The 18,861-nt window shown below is 34.9% G+C and overlaps 1 protein-coding gene across 2 annotated transcripts in view; it reads right to left on the bottom strand.

Moving 5' to 3' along the window:
- Positions 1–1,044: 1,044 nt before the first annotated feature.
- The window catches only part of CD2AP (CD2 associated protein), an 86,468-nt gene continuing 68,651 nt past the window's right edge, over positions 1,045–18,861 (bottom strand). For both annotated transcript variants that reach the window (XM_031046661.2, XM_034061038.1), the window contains 7 exons: positions 15,763–15,922; positions 13,841–13,983; positions 7,457–7,572; positions 6,483–6,569; positions 5,721–5,905; positions 4,548–4,611; positions 1,045–3,366 (listed from right to left, as the gene is read on the bottom strand). In XM_031046661.2, the coding sequence (XP_030902521.2) occupies positions 3,325–3,366; positions 4,548–4,611; positions 5,721–5,905; positions 6,483–6,569; positions 7,457–7,572; positions 13,841–13,983; positions 15,763–15,922 (797 nt within the window). In that variant the 3' untranslated portion in view covers positions 1,045–3,324. The remainder of the gene's footprint in view (positions 3,367–4,547; positions 4,612–5,720; positions 5,906–6,482; positions 6,570–7,456; positions 7,573–13,840; positions 13,984–15,762; positions 15,923–18,861) is intronic.

Here is an 18,861-nt window from a genome sequence, read left to right as displayed (position 1 = left end):
TGGGAGGTATCTGCCTGGGCACCCAAAAGGAGTGGTATGTCTTCTCAGCTCTTGCAAAATCCAGTTACCCAAAATATATGACCAGCTGCTTTGTCACTGCTCTGAGAAAGCACTCAGCAAGCAGGAACATCCCAGATAATTTTAGTAACAGCTAAAGTAAGGCAGCTGTGAATGAGTTTATCATTTCCTTTGAAAGGATTAACAGACTCCTGCTAATTTATGACTTTAATGAATACAAGGTATTTATTTGCAAGTTTAACAGCTACTTTGCTACACAACTTATAGTCAAATCTTTCTATATGCTCTATAGGTTTCCATCAGAAAGGTTTCCATCAGAAACTTCATTCCCCTGAAGCAACATTAATGAAAAAATGTTAGATTTATTAATAATATAAATTAATTAGAAAAAATAAATTAGAAAAATAAATTAGAAAAAAATAAGTAGATCTGTAGGATGAGGATTTTTTTTTTCTCCCCAAAAGCAAAACAAAACAAATGTACTTTATATGCAAACAAAAGCTTTTTAGGGGATGTTATAAAGATTGAATAAAAACCTTGCAGTTTATAGATGCTCCATTGTTCTATTCTTCATTTTTCATTTCCTTCATCCATACCCTTTTTAAATATGCCTAAGAGTCTTCAGTTCTTCACCACATATTTAAGAAGCGAATCAAACATGCATTTATCCATGTTAGTTAGTGGAAATGAGGATCTTAAAAACAGGCTCTGAAGATGCAGAGTAAGGGTAGCTCAGTAAGACCAACAATGGAAAAGAAGTAAAAAAGGAATAAAAAGGTAGTTTACTGAATTAACTAAGACATTAACATTCCCAGTTACACTTGTAAAGAAAACCAGTAAATGTGCCAGGATCCTAAGCCTTTCTGACAGTAAAGAACCAGAGCATTCCAGTGAATAAATTAAAACTGAAAGCCTCAAAGGGGGACTATATAAATCATAATACATTTCAATTCAATCGCCCAAACTCCTGCAAAGAATTTAACAGCATAAGAAAGATTCCTGAACAGAACTGAGCAGACATTTCAACAGGTTTTTAAACTTATTTTATTTGCTGAATTTGGATAGCATGCATTATTTTACAGCACTGGTAAACAAGTCAGTGAAGCATACTGTTTTTAGGAGCTTGTCCTGTGGAATGTCTTCAAAACCATTACCCTTTCCCCCTCCACTCTAGTACACATAACACTAGCTGAAGACAAGACAGACACATATCAGAGCAACTTCCTTATGGCTAAAAATACTCATAGCAGCGACTTTTAAAGGAGGGTTTTATTAAATCAAGTCATTGCACTTGGGTCATTTATTGCTATAGCGAACAAAGGCCGTTAAATAACAAACATCTTTCATTTTATGGTTTTAACTGATTGTCTTGCTCTGTTTGTCTGCTAGAAGCTTACACACAGACACAATTTCTGTAGAGCAATCCATTCCAAGATTTCATGCTCTAATCAATCACAGTGAAGAGCTTGTATAACAGAAATGGCTATTCCATTAGGCCCAATTCTTGCATTTCATCACTTGACTTAGAGGCATGAATTCTAAGAGTTTAGTGTCTGACAAGAAGCACTACTGCTGCACATTATTCCTCAATATAAAAAGATCTGGCTCAAGTCTTCATTTATGATGCATTGCTGCAATTAAAAGTTAAAAGCATCAATATTGAACCAGCTTATTAGCAAAGTGACTTAATACCGGCATAGTATATGAATCAAATTTTATGAATAATTTAAATTAGCAACTGACAAACATCATTCAATTGCCTGTTTGATGCTTGTATTTTAGGATACATCAGCTGTGGAAAAATATACTCTCAAGTAATAATACTTCCATGTCACAGCTCAAGTGACATGCTAAATAATTACTATATATATGACTATTCCCATTAATAGAAACATAATTACTTCTCTTACTGGTGAATTTGTCAAGCTATGTGGCATGTTTTTGTCCTTTAAATTCTAGTAGATCAAAAGGAGATAAGGTGATTATTAACCAAAGTAATGCATTTGACTGGCTCTCTAAAGCTGTATGTTTTTTTTTATTCTTTAATGAAATGAATGCAGCAATAAATATTATTGTCCTCCATCACCTTTTTCTTTTCTTTTGTATTGGTCTGGTGCACTGTGTTAAGCTCAGGGGTTAAAGATAACGGCAATCCACAAGATTTCAACAGTTTCCATAAACCATGAAAGACACTGTCTTGGACACTAGCACAATGCTGTCAAAGCAATTGTTCCCGTCACTCATTAAAATAAAAAGATGTTATTAAATTTAGAGGTACACAATATACGGCGAAAGTTTATGGCATAAATACATAAATATTGAGACATTTTGAGAGTATCAAAGTTCCAAAGGGATTTATTTGGAGACATATTATAAACAAAACCTGACTATTGTAAAAACAGATCATGATACATGTTTAACCACTAGAAAGACTGATGATTTCAGTTTAGACATACAGAAGCACAGACATAACTTAAGGTTAACTTTCATGCTGTATGCTGCAATATTTTAGGCACAACAGGTTGAGTTAAGACTGGATTCTAGCCTCGTTTCTGTATTTCTTGCATTTTTATGATTTTAAAAGTTAGTTTTGTCATAACTTCATGATTCAGTTCTAAATCCCTTTTTAATCCAATAGTGCAAGTGACAAAACGTTCTGTTAAACTACTCAGATTATATCATTCATTCTTACTACAATGCATAGGAGTTTCACCTGCTTAATTGCATTAATTCCTATTTCATTACTCAACATATAAACAGCATATTATTTATATTCTCACTGCAGACAGGCACAACAGCATAACCCTGGGTAAGACTGCCAAAATTATACAAACATCATTTATTCCCTTTTGCATGTATGGGAAAAGTAGTGACTACAATTACAATACAGTTATTCAATCCCTTCCAATAGACTATTTTACAGATTAGTTGTAAAGATAGATCACCTTATTTATCGCATAGATCTCTTTAAAAATTAAGCTACAGGTATTCAATAAAAATCTATTAAGAATTCCCTCTCCTTTCTATACAGATTCAGTAGTATTTTCAAGCAAACCAAAAAATAAGGTCTGCAATTCCAGCACAGTAAGAAATAAGGCCTCTTTTATATTGGCAAAAAAATTACACCATTATTCTTCTTTGTTTTCTTAATCTCTCTGAATAAAAGACTATATTCCTTTTCTTACTATGTTTTTTTCTTGAAGACTATAAAACACCAGCATTCGTTATTATGAAATAAAGAGTCAGTTCTCCTTGTGTTCAGCTTTGAATTCCTGGTGAGTTAAAAACATTGAGTCCATAGCTGTCTCATGTAGACATCATTGCTTTCTTCAATTTTTCTATTTCAAGCTGGAAAATGGACATTTTGAAAAGAGAGAGACATATTAAAGTAATAATAATTAAAGTTTTCAGAGCTTTCAATAAAATTACAACCTTTACATTTCAAGGACACTTAAACAAATCAAATTGTACCAGACACATTTGACAGGTTGATATTCACAGCTGATTTTATATTATTAATTAATTTTAAATTGTTAATTATTAATTAAATAGACAAGAATTTAAAATCATTAAAAGTTTGCCTATAGTTCTGCTTCATCTCATCAGATAAAGTCACCTGGAATATACCAGTCAAAGCTGGGTTGTGGAATCACTTGACACAACCCCATGTATTGCGGCATCACCACCTCAGACTAATCTCCTAAAGCAGCCTTCATGCAAAATACCATGCCATGATTAATTTGTATTTCTTCAAACAGACTTAAGAGGATACGTAGAAGCTACCTCTTCTCCATTCCCAGTGTGTATTTAAGGCAACTTCATCAATTGCTTTAGGGATGCATTAAAAAGAAGACTCAGCAGAAGTTCTTTGGCAAGTTTAGAAAGTAACTTTGTAGTCAATAGGAAGCACTATTTTACAAATAAAATGCCTTTTTTACCAAACTGAACTAGTTTTCTACAATGAGCTTATCCTACTAACGACTTAATGGCATCATACTGCAATACAGGTAGCCTTTTTCATCAATAAATTGAGAAGTGTGGTGCTCATTCACAAAGATGCATTCTGTTCTTTTGACAAATAAATAGTTAATAGTTAAATAGTTCATAAAAAAAATCAGGAAAGTTTACTTTTTTCCCTGTTTTTCTTTTATTACAGAAGTTAAATTTGTCCTTCAATTCTACAAAAGAAAAGTACTGGATTAATCTTCTCTCTTGGAACATCCCCAGTTGGATATATTTCTTGCAAAGGGCAAAATCTAGCAACAGTAAACTGAACTCACATCGTAACACCCACACACATATTGTCACAAATAATTTTCCAGATAAAGAAAGCTGAACTAAAATTAACTATGAATCTCCTGGATACATCCAGCTGGCTCATGAGGCATTCATTCAACCACACACTAACACAGCAATACAAACATATTGAGCAGGCTGGTTAAGACTGTCCTGTGAACCAAATTCCAGAACACTGCCTACTTATTTCTAAATCTCTTTTCCCACCCCACTCCCCAAATTGCTAACATTACCTCCAGATTACTTCGCAACTGCTTCTCTTCTTCCAAATCCTTCTTTAGTTTTTCCAGTTCTCTCCTAACAGTAAAGGCAACAGAAATAAAATTGGGGGGGGAAAGCTTTCACATTACTGAGAACAGGAAGCACAGGCCTTGTATGAATTCCACTTGTAAAAATCAAAACAACTCTAATGCTTCATCTCATAAATAAAACCTACATATAAATACATGCCCACTAGTAAACTAGTACTCCGATATACTGGACCACAAGCTTACAGCAATTCTCAACACTTCTTGCCTATCACTATGCACCTATTTTTAATTTATAATCACAATATTAAGTAGGTTACTTAAAAATTTGCATTGTCATTTTACTTGGAGAACTGAATTTAAGCTAAAATAACCTGACAACTTCCACACAATGAACGGAACTTCTTTAGAAGAGAAGGTTCCTAAAAATTCTTAAAATGTTTTACTTCATAACTATATTCAGTCAAGAAAGTGCTAAGGATTATCAAGTCAATGAAGAAAATCCAGAACACATAATTTACTAGTTGCTTTAGAGACCAACTGATCCTGGGTTTTATAACCTCTAAAGAGGTGTGTATCTCTAAAAGTTGGATAGTTAGCACTAGTTATCACTTCAATAACAAAATGAATGTCTGTGCTGTAAAACTAAAATCAGAAAAGGGAAAATTTCCCCCAGATTGGTCTTTGCTGTTTTCTCAAACACCAAGTACATTTTTATTCTACAAACATAACCAAACACACACAAAGATATTGAAGCTGCCATGATCAAAAGCTCGGTAATATCTTTCCCTACTACCAGTCATGTCAATACTGCAATTACTTATGCAGAGTGTTACATAAGGCCAGCACGTATACTTTTATTTTATACCACGAAAATTATCTACTTTTCTTTACAGTGAAAGTACTACTGTTTAAGAAATATTTTCAAAAAGCTGTAAGAATGCAGGAGCACAAAGTAGGAAAGCAAAAATGTATGCAAATTCCAAAAAGACTTTGACATCAAATTTGTACTTATTTAGGGCATTTAGTTGGATCAACTTCTAAAGAAAGTTCTGAATTAACATTAATATGGAATAGCTTTTTATTATGAAGAAGTTTGGCATTAAAGACATTTAGATTTCTATATATCCCTTTGCAGATTAAGAAGAAAATATTTACCCATGTTCTTTCCTCAGTGCATCTACTAAACCCATCAACTCATTAATCTGAGTCCTGAGCTCTTCCACAGAAATTTTTTCATCATCCGTTTCTCCTTTAAGTTGCATGTCTCCAGGAAAAAAGCTGAGGATAGCAGAACTTGGTCTCTGAGATGAAGATGGAGTTGTTGAACTGAATGCAGATGGCTGAAAATATAAATCAGTAGAAGGCTAAGAACTGAAATCTTTATGAACTATGGGAGCTACATGTGCACAGATTTCCCTCATTTTCCACTTAAAAGGTAAAAAAGAATGTCCAGTTCCAATGAATTACTGTAGGGTAGGAGAGTTATTTTATACAGCTCTCTATTAAGTGTTTCCCTAAGGTTCCTGTAGCCACACTGCAGTTTTTTATGCTTTCAAACACTCTGATTTAATGGAGCCCATTAGTTCATTATTAACATTATTTTGTGCACCTTTCTTATCTGTCCAGTTGTTCTGTCTGTCACAAGACTAAAGGCTGAGCTGATATAAAGCTTATTTGAGAAATAACACCATAGTTTCATGGTATTCTATAAAATCATTCGCATAAGAACTAATGTAATTATAAATGAGCTTTACACTAAAATTTCTATTATGAACTTTAGACTAAATGATATGGCTCACTTGTGTTTAAAGACAATTATTTGTATTTAGATGGTTGCATCAATCTAAACTGGAAATACAAGAAAGATGAACAGAACATCCAGTTGCCTGGTACTTCTCTAGCTCCACGGTATCATACCTTTTTTGTTTCAACTGGCTTTGGTTTGGCACTTTCTTCTTCTTTCTGCACCTTCAAATCTTTTTCTGGACTCACATTTTGACTTGCCTGGTAAACCGTTCATAAAAAATGAAAAGGTTTTCAGACATTTAAAAAAAGTAAATTAAAAAAAAAAAGAAAAACCCTGTCAGATGTTTCTAAAGATGCAATAGTTTAAAAGCAAACAACCTCCAAAAACAAAATAAAACCACCCCAAAACAAAACAAAAAGCACAACAAAAAATCCCCCTTCAAAATAAAACCAAATTTAAGTTCCTAGACTATCAGTCTTCTTTCCCTGAAAGTCATCACTTTCCTTCCCTGTAATACTCATTCAGCTGAATTTAAATTTAACATAGGAATCCTGGGCAGGATTTCAAACATCTCTTCAGTACTTAAGTCCTTGATGCTTTAGTGAGTCTTTAAGTGCTTCCGTAAAACATTAACAAGGTTTAAAAAGTGGCATGACAGAACTATACAACATCCCATGACATAAACTGATTTCAAGGACTCTGCACTACCTGGTTTTCATGGTCTAACAATCTCACATCTTAGCACATCAGAACATAAGTACCAGACTACAGCAACATTGAATTACAAATTTGTTGTGGCCAAAGACTATACATCGTTAGGCTTGTAAGGCACTGAAGGTACTTTCAGAGCTGTGTGTACACAAAACACCTGTTTCATCACCTGTGATGCTAAAAGAACTGAGTACTTACTGCAGCAATATCCCACAGAACAGAAAAAACTCCTTCAGTTGCAACACAGCCACATTATTTCTCTTTGGTACACCTCCCTCCTGAGAATGGACATATTCCTGTAAACAAAGTCTATAGGAACTGAACCTCATTTTTCACTCAGGCAAGTGGTTCAGAAGACTTTCCCAGTGCAATCCTGTTTCCTGGGAAGTTAATTTTTAGTTCACTACTAGGAAAACCCACCCATTATACTCACAGGACTACTGCAATTGAACCGTGAAGGTAGCCTCCTACCAGGCATCTTGGGTCGGTTTGCAGTAGGGTGTGATAGATTATCTGAGGTAGCTATTACATCATCAAAGCTTAGCAGATCTAGAAAAAGATGAAAATACAGACCACCATCAAGACCAGACGATTTTGTGGAGTTCTTCTCTACCCCTTTGTTACTTAATTAAAAAAAAAAATCTGAATTCTAAGACAATCTGAATTGTTTCAAATATTCTTACTAATTGATTCAGCATACTCAACATGAGCCATACGAAACAACTACATGACTGGCATATCTGGGAAACCGTATCTTCCCCCTTGAAAACAGATTTAAATTCATGTTCTCACAGAAAAATGCTGTAGTAACATGGCAGCATAAAACAGACCTAACAAATACATGCAGAAAAATATGACTGAGAGATGCTGTAGTCAACTATTTAAAAGAGCATATGTTCTTGTCACTAAACTTGCATGAAAAGCATGAAAATCCAAGTTTTGGCTAAGACAAAAATAAAAGCAACATGGTAAAGTATATGTTCACACATTTGCGAAAGTAAGTTAACAAGACATGAACAGCAAATATTCCTGTGCAGGATAGTTTTTCTACATTCAGTACTTAGTCTAAAGAAAACACATGACTTCATAAATTTTATAATTAATATTTCCAAACTCCATTTTTATACTGTATTAAAACATAGAAAGCTCTTTGCTCATTAGTTTCTCTATGCTCATAGCTCTAGGTAAAATCTCTCTTACATCAGTAGAAGGTTTTTATGTTGAATGGGAAGAGGCAACATTAGGAAAACAACTATTAATAGGAAGAATAGAACACACCTACTTAACAACAGAAGTACTTCATCTAGTTAACAACTGGACTTTTTAACTGTTTCTCCACAAAAATAATACTTACCTGTCAGCAGTTTTGTAATGAGATCAGTTTTTTATTTAAGCATCAAGATTATGGTTATTATATATAATTTTAAAACACAAATTGATTTACAGTCTCTAGAACAAATCCAATGTTTAACTACAATGCCATGCAGCATTTATTATGGGCATCAAAAATGACATTGAAGGGTTTGGGTTTTGTCTTGGGGTTGGGTTTTTTTGATGACCCTTTATTTTTCGGGACATTATGATTTATCAAATAGAAGCTAAGACACCTCTTTCTCTATTTTCACATTTATTTTGAAGCTATAGCAAGAGGTCAGGTAAGTAAAAAAAAAAGCAGCCCTAAGAACACTGAGCCAGATCATTCATATCACTTCAGTGTTTGGATGATTTAAAATCATCTGATTAATCTAAGTTTTAATCATGCATTGTTAAAGCTGTATTTATACCTGTAGGAGCTAAGTTTTCCACTGAATGTTTTAACTGATTTTATGTCTTCTACTCTGCTATACTATCTGTGAAGTCCTTAACATATTCACATCTTTCGTACATCCCTGAACATACCTACTTTGTCATCTGATGCCTTATTGGAGTGCAAGCATTTATAACAGTATCAGTTAACAATCAGTTTTGCTGCTTTTTAATCTTATTGCAGAGAACGTAAAGACAGTCTTTTGTAAGCATGCAATCATATTTGCGATTAAAAAGAAAGCAGGGAAGGAAAACGAAGGAAGTAACAGAAGAGTGAATGAGTGGCAAGCGGCTGACGGAAAAAGAGGATGAGGGAGAAATAGCTATGAAGATATTTATGTTGTAGCCTGTGCCAAAAATATTTAACTTATTAGAAGCCAAGCAATAGTGACCAAGGGGTATATTTTCACATTCTTTACTCAATCATCAGTAATCCCACAGCACTAACCCATGCCAAAATATACAACAGGATTTACATTAGTTAGTTACTATTGAAAGGTTAACAAGAAGGCAGGAAATGTGCCTTTTCCCCCACCTCAGTAACTCTGGCCTGTAAACAACCCTCCTTTTGTCATTCTGCAGAAATGGCAAATCATTTGGCATTAACTTAAATAAAAATTGTAAGTGTAGTTGCTATTATGATAGTAATGCCAGTCCTGCCTCCATGAACAAAGCAAACACCAGGCATGTTAAGAATTTTAAGAACATATTAAGAATAACATCTACTTCTGGAAAAAAAAAACAAACAAAAAAAACCCAATCAAACCCACAGACTTTTACAAGGTTTGAAGATGAAGACTTCTACAGTCTCGAACTGGATACAATTTAAATATAGATAGTGGGATGACACTAAAGTCAGAGCTTGCATTCGTTACCTGTTAGAGCTTCTAAAGGAAATTGGTACTGCACCTGAGACAATTGCTCAGCATTAAAATATTTCCACCCCCTTACAGCCAGAGGGAATTCTAACTGAACTTGTATTTTCCTTTTTACCTTTCCATTTTGTTGTTTTGGTATAAGGAAGAAATTAAAAACAGGCTGGTGGCAATTAGGGCTTGTGGGTTTGGTGGTGGTTTTGTTTGTGGATTTAGGGGGCTTGTCTTTCTTGTTAAACAGCATTCTTCGTTATTTTAGGAGAAAGTTTGAACCCACTGAAACCAAATAGAAATACTGACAAAACCCATTGAAAGCTTACAATTTACACCCATTTCAACCAGTAAAAGTGATTTATCAATTCACTTTCTTACAGACAGCCTGTAATTGTCAAAGGAAATCCCACCATGGTGCCAAAAGAGCAATAACATACACCTAGGGATTAATTTCAGTCAAAAATATTTTGAGGCTGAGCAAAAGCACCTTTCTAGGAAGATGAGCTAAGTTTAAACTGTTACTTAGGACAGACTATTAGAAATGTCTCTTCTGCAAGCTTAACATTGATCCATAACAGAACTGTTAGGAGCTTTAACAGACACAATTAGATAAGAAGTTTTGTTAGGATTTGTGACTGCTTCACATATATTCAAAGCAGTCTGGGTTTAAAACTATCTTCACAAAAAGAAGCAAAGCTGAAGGGGTGCATAAAGAAATTGTGGTGCCAACAACTGATGTGGCTGGGATTTAAGAACCTATGACAGAAATGAAACATATCAAATATTTTTAGAAGACAAGACCTTCAATTACTCTGCAGAGTAAAAGAAGATGGCAGTTCTTTTTCCTATTACTCATCTTGCTGAGATGGCACCCCAAAAAATTAGGGGACAGATATAAGCTTTAGGATATTTAAATTTGCAGTCGAGCTATAATAAGGTATTTGCTACAATTAAGCGTGTGCTTAACAATGTAATTTTCAAGAATACTGTTTTTCAAGACCCATGATACTAAATAGCCAATGTTGGTGGATTCAGTGCCCAAAGATTCAAGAGCATAATTTGTGTGTACAGAAAGATAAAGCCATTCAACCTCCATACACCAGAAGTGCTATTGAACACATTTCCCTATAAACATTAGGTTTGGCTTATCAATAGCTGGACTGTAAGGTTTTTCTTTCTTATTTTATCCCCACAAGTTTCTAATTGAAAAGCATACTTTAAGTAACTTCTTCTGTAACAGCTAAGGAAAATAAACATTCAAACAAACAAACAAACAAACAACAAAAAAAGGCATCTCAAATTGAAAACCAAAAATTGTAGTATCAATCATTGCAACTGAAAACTAGGCTTACGAAGTTAAGAAGAGGCTATGTGTATGGCATAAAGCGTTTGGATTTCCTTATAGATTGTTATCTTACCAAAATGGAGAAGGGTAGGGTAATTTCCTGACACGTAAGAAGGGAAACATGGCAAACAGGATAGGAAACAAAATCTGGAAAGAAAAGTCAAGGAGAGGAATGTCTAGAAAAAGATTCTGAACAAAAAAACTATTTTACAAAGCAGGAAAAAGAAACATTTGTAGAAGAAACAGAATCGCTTTACATGTTCAGCATGCCAGTAGTACAGCTTTAGTCTTTTACAGTACTTTCATTCTAATTGAACAGAGAAACATTTATGCAACTTTTCAAATAAAACTTCAAGAGGAGGTATTTCAACATTACCAGTATTTCTGAATAGTTTTGAGTATTTGTCTTTATCTGATGGCTGAGTGCCTAATTTTGGTGTGGGGTGGGAATTTTCCTATAGACACAGAATAGGTGCATCAACTCCTTAAGCTAAATTGAAAGTGGTTTAACCTACACCACATGAAAAAAAAACCCCAAAAGAAAAAAAACCCGAAAATTTAAATTAATTAATTAATTAAATTAATAAGTAAGAGATTTGTTTTCCAAAGATTCATTTACTTCAGGATCTCAACTAAAGGGGGCGTGGAGGGATAAGACTGGTAATTCAGTTGCCATCCATTTTCCCCCATGTTCTAATATCTTGAAATTTATATAAGGACTCAATATCTTTGGAACTTTACACAGCTGCTGCATGGAATATTACATCTTTAGCAGCAGAATGCACAGAGACAATCATTACGCTTTACTGGCAAGAATTTGGACTAGTCTCTTTTCATAGGGGCAGTAAAACTACAGGTGACTCAGAGCGTTTTAAACAAGGGCAGTTTTGTGTAACAGAGTTTTTGAAGTTTTCTGTAAAAAGCAGCTTCTTGACACTGTCTGTGCTGCATCCCTGCATGGACTGCCTGAGACTCCTTTGCTGCTTTGCACCAAACAAGGACCCTTGAACAAACCTCACCCGCTTTCTTGTTATGCAACTCTGCCCCCTGCCCCATCTAGGTACCAAAATACTGAATTTCCCCATAAGCCTGTAAAATCTTATGTTAGCAAATCAGAATTCATAGATTTTTTTCTAGATCTATAGAAAATCAAGGGTTTTATATATGTATGGATACCAAATATCACAATTACTGTGTTGTTACTCAGGTTATTAAAAGTTGCCATCTAATTGCATCTAAAAGAGGAAAAAGGTAGTCACATCTGTTCTCATGGGGAGTGTTTTCCTGTGGATAAATGATACAGTGCTATACAGAAATATATCTAGCACAATCAGAGAGAAACATCTTGGTAGCAGGACAAGGCTGACATTTTTAAGGCTAGGTTGTGCATTGCCCTTTAATTTCTCAGCATCTTTTTGCCTAATAGTGTTTCTCTGGCATCCTCATTCAAACTCATCTTTAAATAGAGGAAAAAGTTAAATTGCCAATTAAAAAAAGTTTTTAAAAAGGCATTTCAAGCACATGCCTAGATTTTACTTGGGAGCAAAAAAAAAAAAAAAAAAAAAAAAAAAAAAAAATATAAACACTTTAGGAAAACACTGATGGTATTTGTAACATTTCCAACATATTTTAATACCTGCTGAAGTCCAGCTTTCTGTGACTCAGAAAAATATAATTCCATATTAAAGCCATATATGAAGTAACCTTTCCTTAAAGTATTTAAGCTTAGAAGCACATTTAACAATGCTTAATGGGAGAATTAGGAGTATTCTTTTATATTCAGAAACTGCTTTAATTTTTAATACATTATTTTTATCTCCCAGATGATTTTATTACACTTTAGGACCAACTATTCTACAAACTGGAAATCATAATTGGCCTAAAATACTAAATCAAGTTAGACTATTTCAAAATCTACTCTTACGAAAACCTTCTCAGAGATGAAAGGGTTGCATTTGAGATATGCAAGCCGAACACTGCACATGAAGTTCACTAAAGCTTTTTCTACAGTGGTTAACCATACAAGAAAAATAATTTAGGGTTTCATAAAAATATGCCCACATCAGATGATTTTGGCATAAGAGGCACACACGGAACTAAAACCAGTTGTGCTGTCAGTGAAGAACAAAAGATAACTATGTAATAGCTCAGAGAGCCTGACCACCATTGCGGGTAGGTCAACCTGTATCAAGGTTTCTACTGGACAAATTTAGATTCAAAAAGATGCTAGATTTGGCTCAAGGTGCATTAAACAAAGCCATAAGCATGAAATTCCCATGTACAATGCTCCATGCTGGCTCAATTTTAAGGCATGATAAAGTCACAACCTAGAATAACTATGAACTTAATCACAGAACGCTGAAGGTAATGGCATTACTAAAAATATGCAAGTTAGCTAGAAAAGCAAAAGTTATCTGAAATGCAAGAGCAGAACGGAACCAGTCAGTAAGGAAAACAATTTCATAAAAATGCAAGATAAAAGTGGCAGCAAAAAACATGCTTTCAAATCAGAAGAACAAACCATTACCTACATTTCTCCCTTCCTGCGACCTATTACAACACTGAGCTCATTGACTACCTCCCAACAGCCTACTTACATCTACTCACTGCTTGCTGACTCTTACCTTCAGCTACCTAAATAAGTTCTAAAACCTCTACTTTCCACTGAACAGGCATAATTTCACTCTGCGCATTTGAAGTAAATTACTTAAAAGGCTTATTCTAACCTTGTAAAACACTGCAATCCAAAACAGAAAGGCCAAAAAAAGTATTGTGTTTGGGTTTTTTCTTTTCTTACCTGATTCCTTAGAGCTCTTTGCCACAAGTGAATCTACCTCTACTGATTTTGGTCTAAGTGGTAACGATTCAGACTCTAACTTTGGTTTTCCTACTGGCTCAACTTCAGATTTTGGTCGAAGACAAACAACTTCTCCATTAGATCTGTAGTAAGAAAAACAGTCAATGGGTTAATTAGTTACAACAGAAATATACCAAGAATTAGAAGTAAACTAAAAACTTTCAGTATATCTTATCATATTCTAAAGACTTGTTTAAAAATAAAGTGTTCTGGAGACCAACTCTAATTTTTTAAAAGCCAGCTCTTCTGTTCCAGGTCTTCCAGAGTTGTCCAACATGCACAATCCCCTTGTAAAACCAGTCCAAAACTTTTACTACAGGGTACATTTTGGCACTTAAATCTAAAAAAGTACACTACAGTGCAACAGAAATATAGTATCTTGTGAAACGTTCAAAAACATTACTCAGACTTCATGACATCAGAATCTTCCTGTAAAGAAAAAAAAAGCTGCCAAGCTACTTCTTCCTAGGTATAGAAGAAAGTAGCTTGTACACTTGGCTTTTATTCTACTGTGCATTCTCTGCATATCTGGTCACATCATCCAGGGACAAATAAACCCACCAAAACATACATATAAGAAAAGATTATATTTTTCTTTACAATTCTTGGCATAGTTTACTCTGCAGCATAAAAAAAAAAAAGGACAAAATCTCTAAAACTTTACTCAGGAAATGCTCCAAAATAACAAATGGCAAAACAATTACATACTGAAAACCGAAACAGAAGTAATGTAGCAATGGTCTATTTCTTCAGTCACGCATCCAGTGTTCCCAGGGCTGTGCAGATAGGATCAGAGGCAGCGAATTCCTATTGGAGTCAACCATCTGAAGTGTGTGCACTCCCTTTCCCTACTGCCCTCCTCCTCACTCTTTTATCTCTTTAGATATTCTTCCTTATGGTTCAGCTATACAGGACCTGTTTTTAAAAATATAAACCCTGACAAATGCTTGGTGCCACCCTGTATCTTGGTTGGTATATAAGGTGCAAGCTCTTTGATGTAGCAGCTTCTGCTCCTTTATTTGTACAAGGCCAAGTGCATAATATTTTTTCATGGTTCTCTCAAGTTAACTAAGCATTCCAAAGGGACAGTTAACCATCAGCAGTTTATTTACAGTTTGGGGTAAGGACCTAGCAATTACTTTGATGGAGACAGAAAGTAAAACTCTGTGTGGGGGTTTGATGCAAAATTAGTCTTCATGAAACACCAGAAGTAAATTGTTTCAAACTCATGAGAAAAAAAAATAGAAGTGGAAATAGTGAGCCATTACTTGCTATTACCCTCCCTATTTGCCCAGTAACTCAACTGAGAATACTCAGGACAGTATGGAGACTGGATGTGGTTCTGTGTGCGTGCTTTCTTCCCAAGAAGAGCACATAAGCAACATAGGGTGCCTCTAGCAAGGATACTAACTGTGTTCAACTCTTCCTTTCCATCTGTCTTACTCTATTTGAAGTGCTGAAACACTGAATATTGACGTAGCTCAAATCTTCACGTTTTCTTCCAACACAATAATAATTCTGAAGTGCAATGTTCACAGATTCTTGTACACCACACTACTGCCATAGTTACAACTTCTTCATTATGGGCAGGCTTAAAGCAAAGCAGCCCATAGGTAACTTCATCTGCCTCACAATTACTTAAACTGAAATATTCACCAAGATGGATTTAATGTCTCAAATAATTAAAAAGTGGTAAGTGCACACCGATAAAGACTTGGAGAACCAAGACACTGGTTGGTGTAGGGCAAAACTTCTCCTTGCATCCTTATCACGTTTAAAATATAAGTTTCTTCCCACCCTGAAGAAAGACTGAACAAACCAAATAAAATATACTCAGTGTATACAATATAAATTATACTGACTTGGATACAGATGATGGCAAAAGAGGTTTATCTGGACGTTTTGGGTGCAAAAGCCCTCCTCTCAGTAATCTGTTAGTCTTGCTTGGAGGAACAGGCTTCTTGGGTGGTACTTGAGGAGCTTGTGGCTTCAAAGGCTTCTGATCCAAAGCTCCTCTTTCATCTGATAAAATAAGGCACCACAACACTTTAAAACCCCACATTATCTATAACGCTTACAATGCTAATGAATTACAAAGCAATTGTTGTCAGAAATACCTTCTTTGAAGATCAATGTGAAAAATAGATTTGCAAGTGTCTTCAGTGATGCCTTATCACAACACACAAACTACTTACCTGAACTTAAAAAAACATTAAAGCAAAATGTCTTTCTACTGACATGAAATAGCAGTAAGAAATTATTGATTCACATTATTGCACTACAAATGACAGCTAAGAACCCAGAATCTCTCTATACTGCTACTGCTTTCTCTTTTCTATGAATACAACTTATCTCTTCTTTAAAAGATAGGGGTTGTTTTTTTTATTTTATTGTAACTAGAGCTCTTCCATATACATGAGCAGCATAATTTATCTATGCAAATAGGAGGCAGATAGGGGAGAATATCTGAATAACTTAAATTTTTTAGATAAAGTCCACCTTCATACAAATTAAGTACAGGTAATCAAACAAACAAACAAACAAGTTAAATTTATTGTTTAATGACTGCTTGACCTAATCAAATACTGTCCAGAAAAGCTGGAGCTATGTAACAAATGGAACATGGAAAAATTCAAGCTGCTTCACAAACATTAGTTAAATAGTCTTCAATCTACATTCCCTAATCACAGCCTTTGGGATATCTGGAGTAAACCTTCTACTTTTCCTTGTAAAACTATGCTATAGTCCCATTGGGCATACATAAAGCACTGAGGATTTAGAAGATTTTTGTTAGGTTGCTGTAAGGTGTTACAGTCTTTTACAGTTACTACAGCAAATCAGTTAACTGGGATGGAAAGACTGACCTTCAGCTTTGATTCTCCCCCTGCTTCCCTCCTATGACTTCTAATGCAGTATTACTCTAATGTAAAATATTTACACATGCTATGAATTTAACAGTTGGATTGGAAATTTGCTTCAGTTCCATCCCAGCTAAGTGCCTGATCTGCCAGTTCTATGCTTGACTTCCTTTGGAAAACTCCTGCAGCTGCTGAGTGTCAACCCTCCAACTCTAAAATGGGAAAACACCGATTTTCTTTCACAGGAATACTCAGAAATAAACAGACAGTTGAGATAATTCTGCAAAACAAAAAACCGTATGATCCAGGTCAGATCATCTTTCTGCTTTGGGACATGTGAACATTAGGAGGGGACATGAACAAAATAACCCTCAACCCTTTGACATTCCCTTCTAGTCTTTCAGTATTGAGACAAAAAAAAAAGAATACTGAAGTAGTGGAAGAATTTTGCCACATGGTGGTGCTGACTGGCCGGTGTAGAACAATCTGTTAACAGTGCTAGCCACTTCTGCCTGCAGATCCTATATGCAAAATTCTAATGCCCAGTAGGAGTTAACATTAACTGAAGTTCAATTAGCATTACTTTAGCTATGCTAAACACAAGTTGAGAATTATGTCTTTTGTTTCTAAGAATGAGTTCATTAACAACACAGAAATACTGCTGTCATCAAATCTTATTCCTGAATTGTCATCTGTCAGTTTTCCTTTCAATCACTCCCACTCAGAATCTGAGTATAAAAACCCTCCACAGCTATGTAGAAGAAGTTAATATCAAAGTTCAAGATTCACCATGAGCTCAGAAACTGGACAATTTTTCTGGACAAAATGGCATGTCTCTTTTTTTGGCTTTTGCTCTGCAATGAGAGATGAGGTTTGGCTAAAAATAAGCAGTTTAGTAATGGAGATTAAAAATACTAATCTGAAGACATTTACACTGAACAAAAAATCCTACATTATGCCACTAAGTGCCCTCCACTATAGACAAGCACAGGAGTATTGCTTGCAATTTTTATCACAATTCAAGGCAGATATTTTAGTTTCCCAAAAGGCATTAAAAAAAAAATACATAGTTTGGTATTTTGTGATTAGAGCTGCTTAAATATTTCTTTTCTAAAATTACAGTACAATTTCATAGTTAATAGATTTAATCACTAGTACCTACATAGTTATTTTTCCATAAGTAAAACTGCACTGAAAAATAGCAATTCTTCTAGCAAAACTCTACTGCTATCTATATATGCAACGTGTAAGACCTGACCTGAATGCAAGACAAACACGTCCACCGTCATTTCCTCATCACAGTAAAGGACAGTTCTCTGCCTTACTTAATTATTCAGAAGCTTTCATGCTCCTAAGCATTTCGGATGGTGTTCTCAGTAGGCCTTTTTTTTTTTCCCCATATTCTTTCAAGAACTGTTGAACTCAGCTATGCAAAGGTTAACACCATAATACAAACAGAACCAATGTAAAATTAAACTTACTTCAGGTTAAGTAAACTTAAACTTATAAAGAGCCCAGTGATAACAATTTCTAGAACCCTACAGCTGATCTCAATGCACATCTGAAGATACTGTTCCAACAGCTAAAAACAATATGCTTGCTCACATGTAGAGATAGCTGGTTTCAGCAAGTATCCTTCAAATGAAACACCCGAGAATATGTTTTGTTTAAAATGTGGTTTGTAAAATCTGCCCAAGGAAGCCATGTAACCCACTGAGCAGACTTACTTGTCAAAAAGCCATGGTCAGCCACAGGTCACTATTCAGAGAACAGAGTATGTTTTTGTAATATGGTTAAGCTGCAGTAACATCTGAATTTCTTCTCTACGACCCAGCAAGCATGTTTGTTTAAGCTTCTGACTTTTAAACACAATTGAAACAGTTTGATGGGGATTACCTCGAAACTCCAAGGGACAGGAAAACATGGAATATAGCAAGAATTAACAGGAAAGAAATCACAGTTTCTGAGCATTGCCACTGTAACATCTGTCAAAGGAGTGCTATGGCTGTTCTGTGTATTTCTTTCAAAAATGTTTTCCATCAGAGACTGACTTTGGCCAAAACATTCAGATGCAGCAGCAAATGTTTCCATTTCTAGAAACTT

The sequence above is a fragment of the Melopsittacus undulatus genome, chromosome 3 (assembly GCF_012275295.1).
Source record: "Melopsittacus undulatus isolate bMelUnd1 chromosome 3, bMelUnd1.mat.Z, whole genome shotgun sequence".
Taxonomy (NCBI): domain Eukaryota; kingdom Metazoa; phylum Chordata; class Aves; order Psittaciformes; family Psittaculidae; genus Melopsittacus; species Melopsittacus undulatus.
Note: the sequence above shows the minus strand (reverse complement) of the source record. Positions and strands in the feature narration are given on the sequence as shown.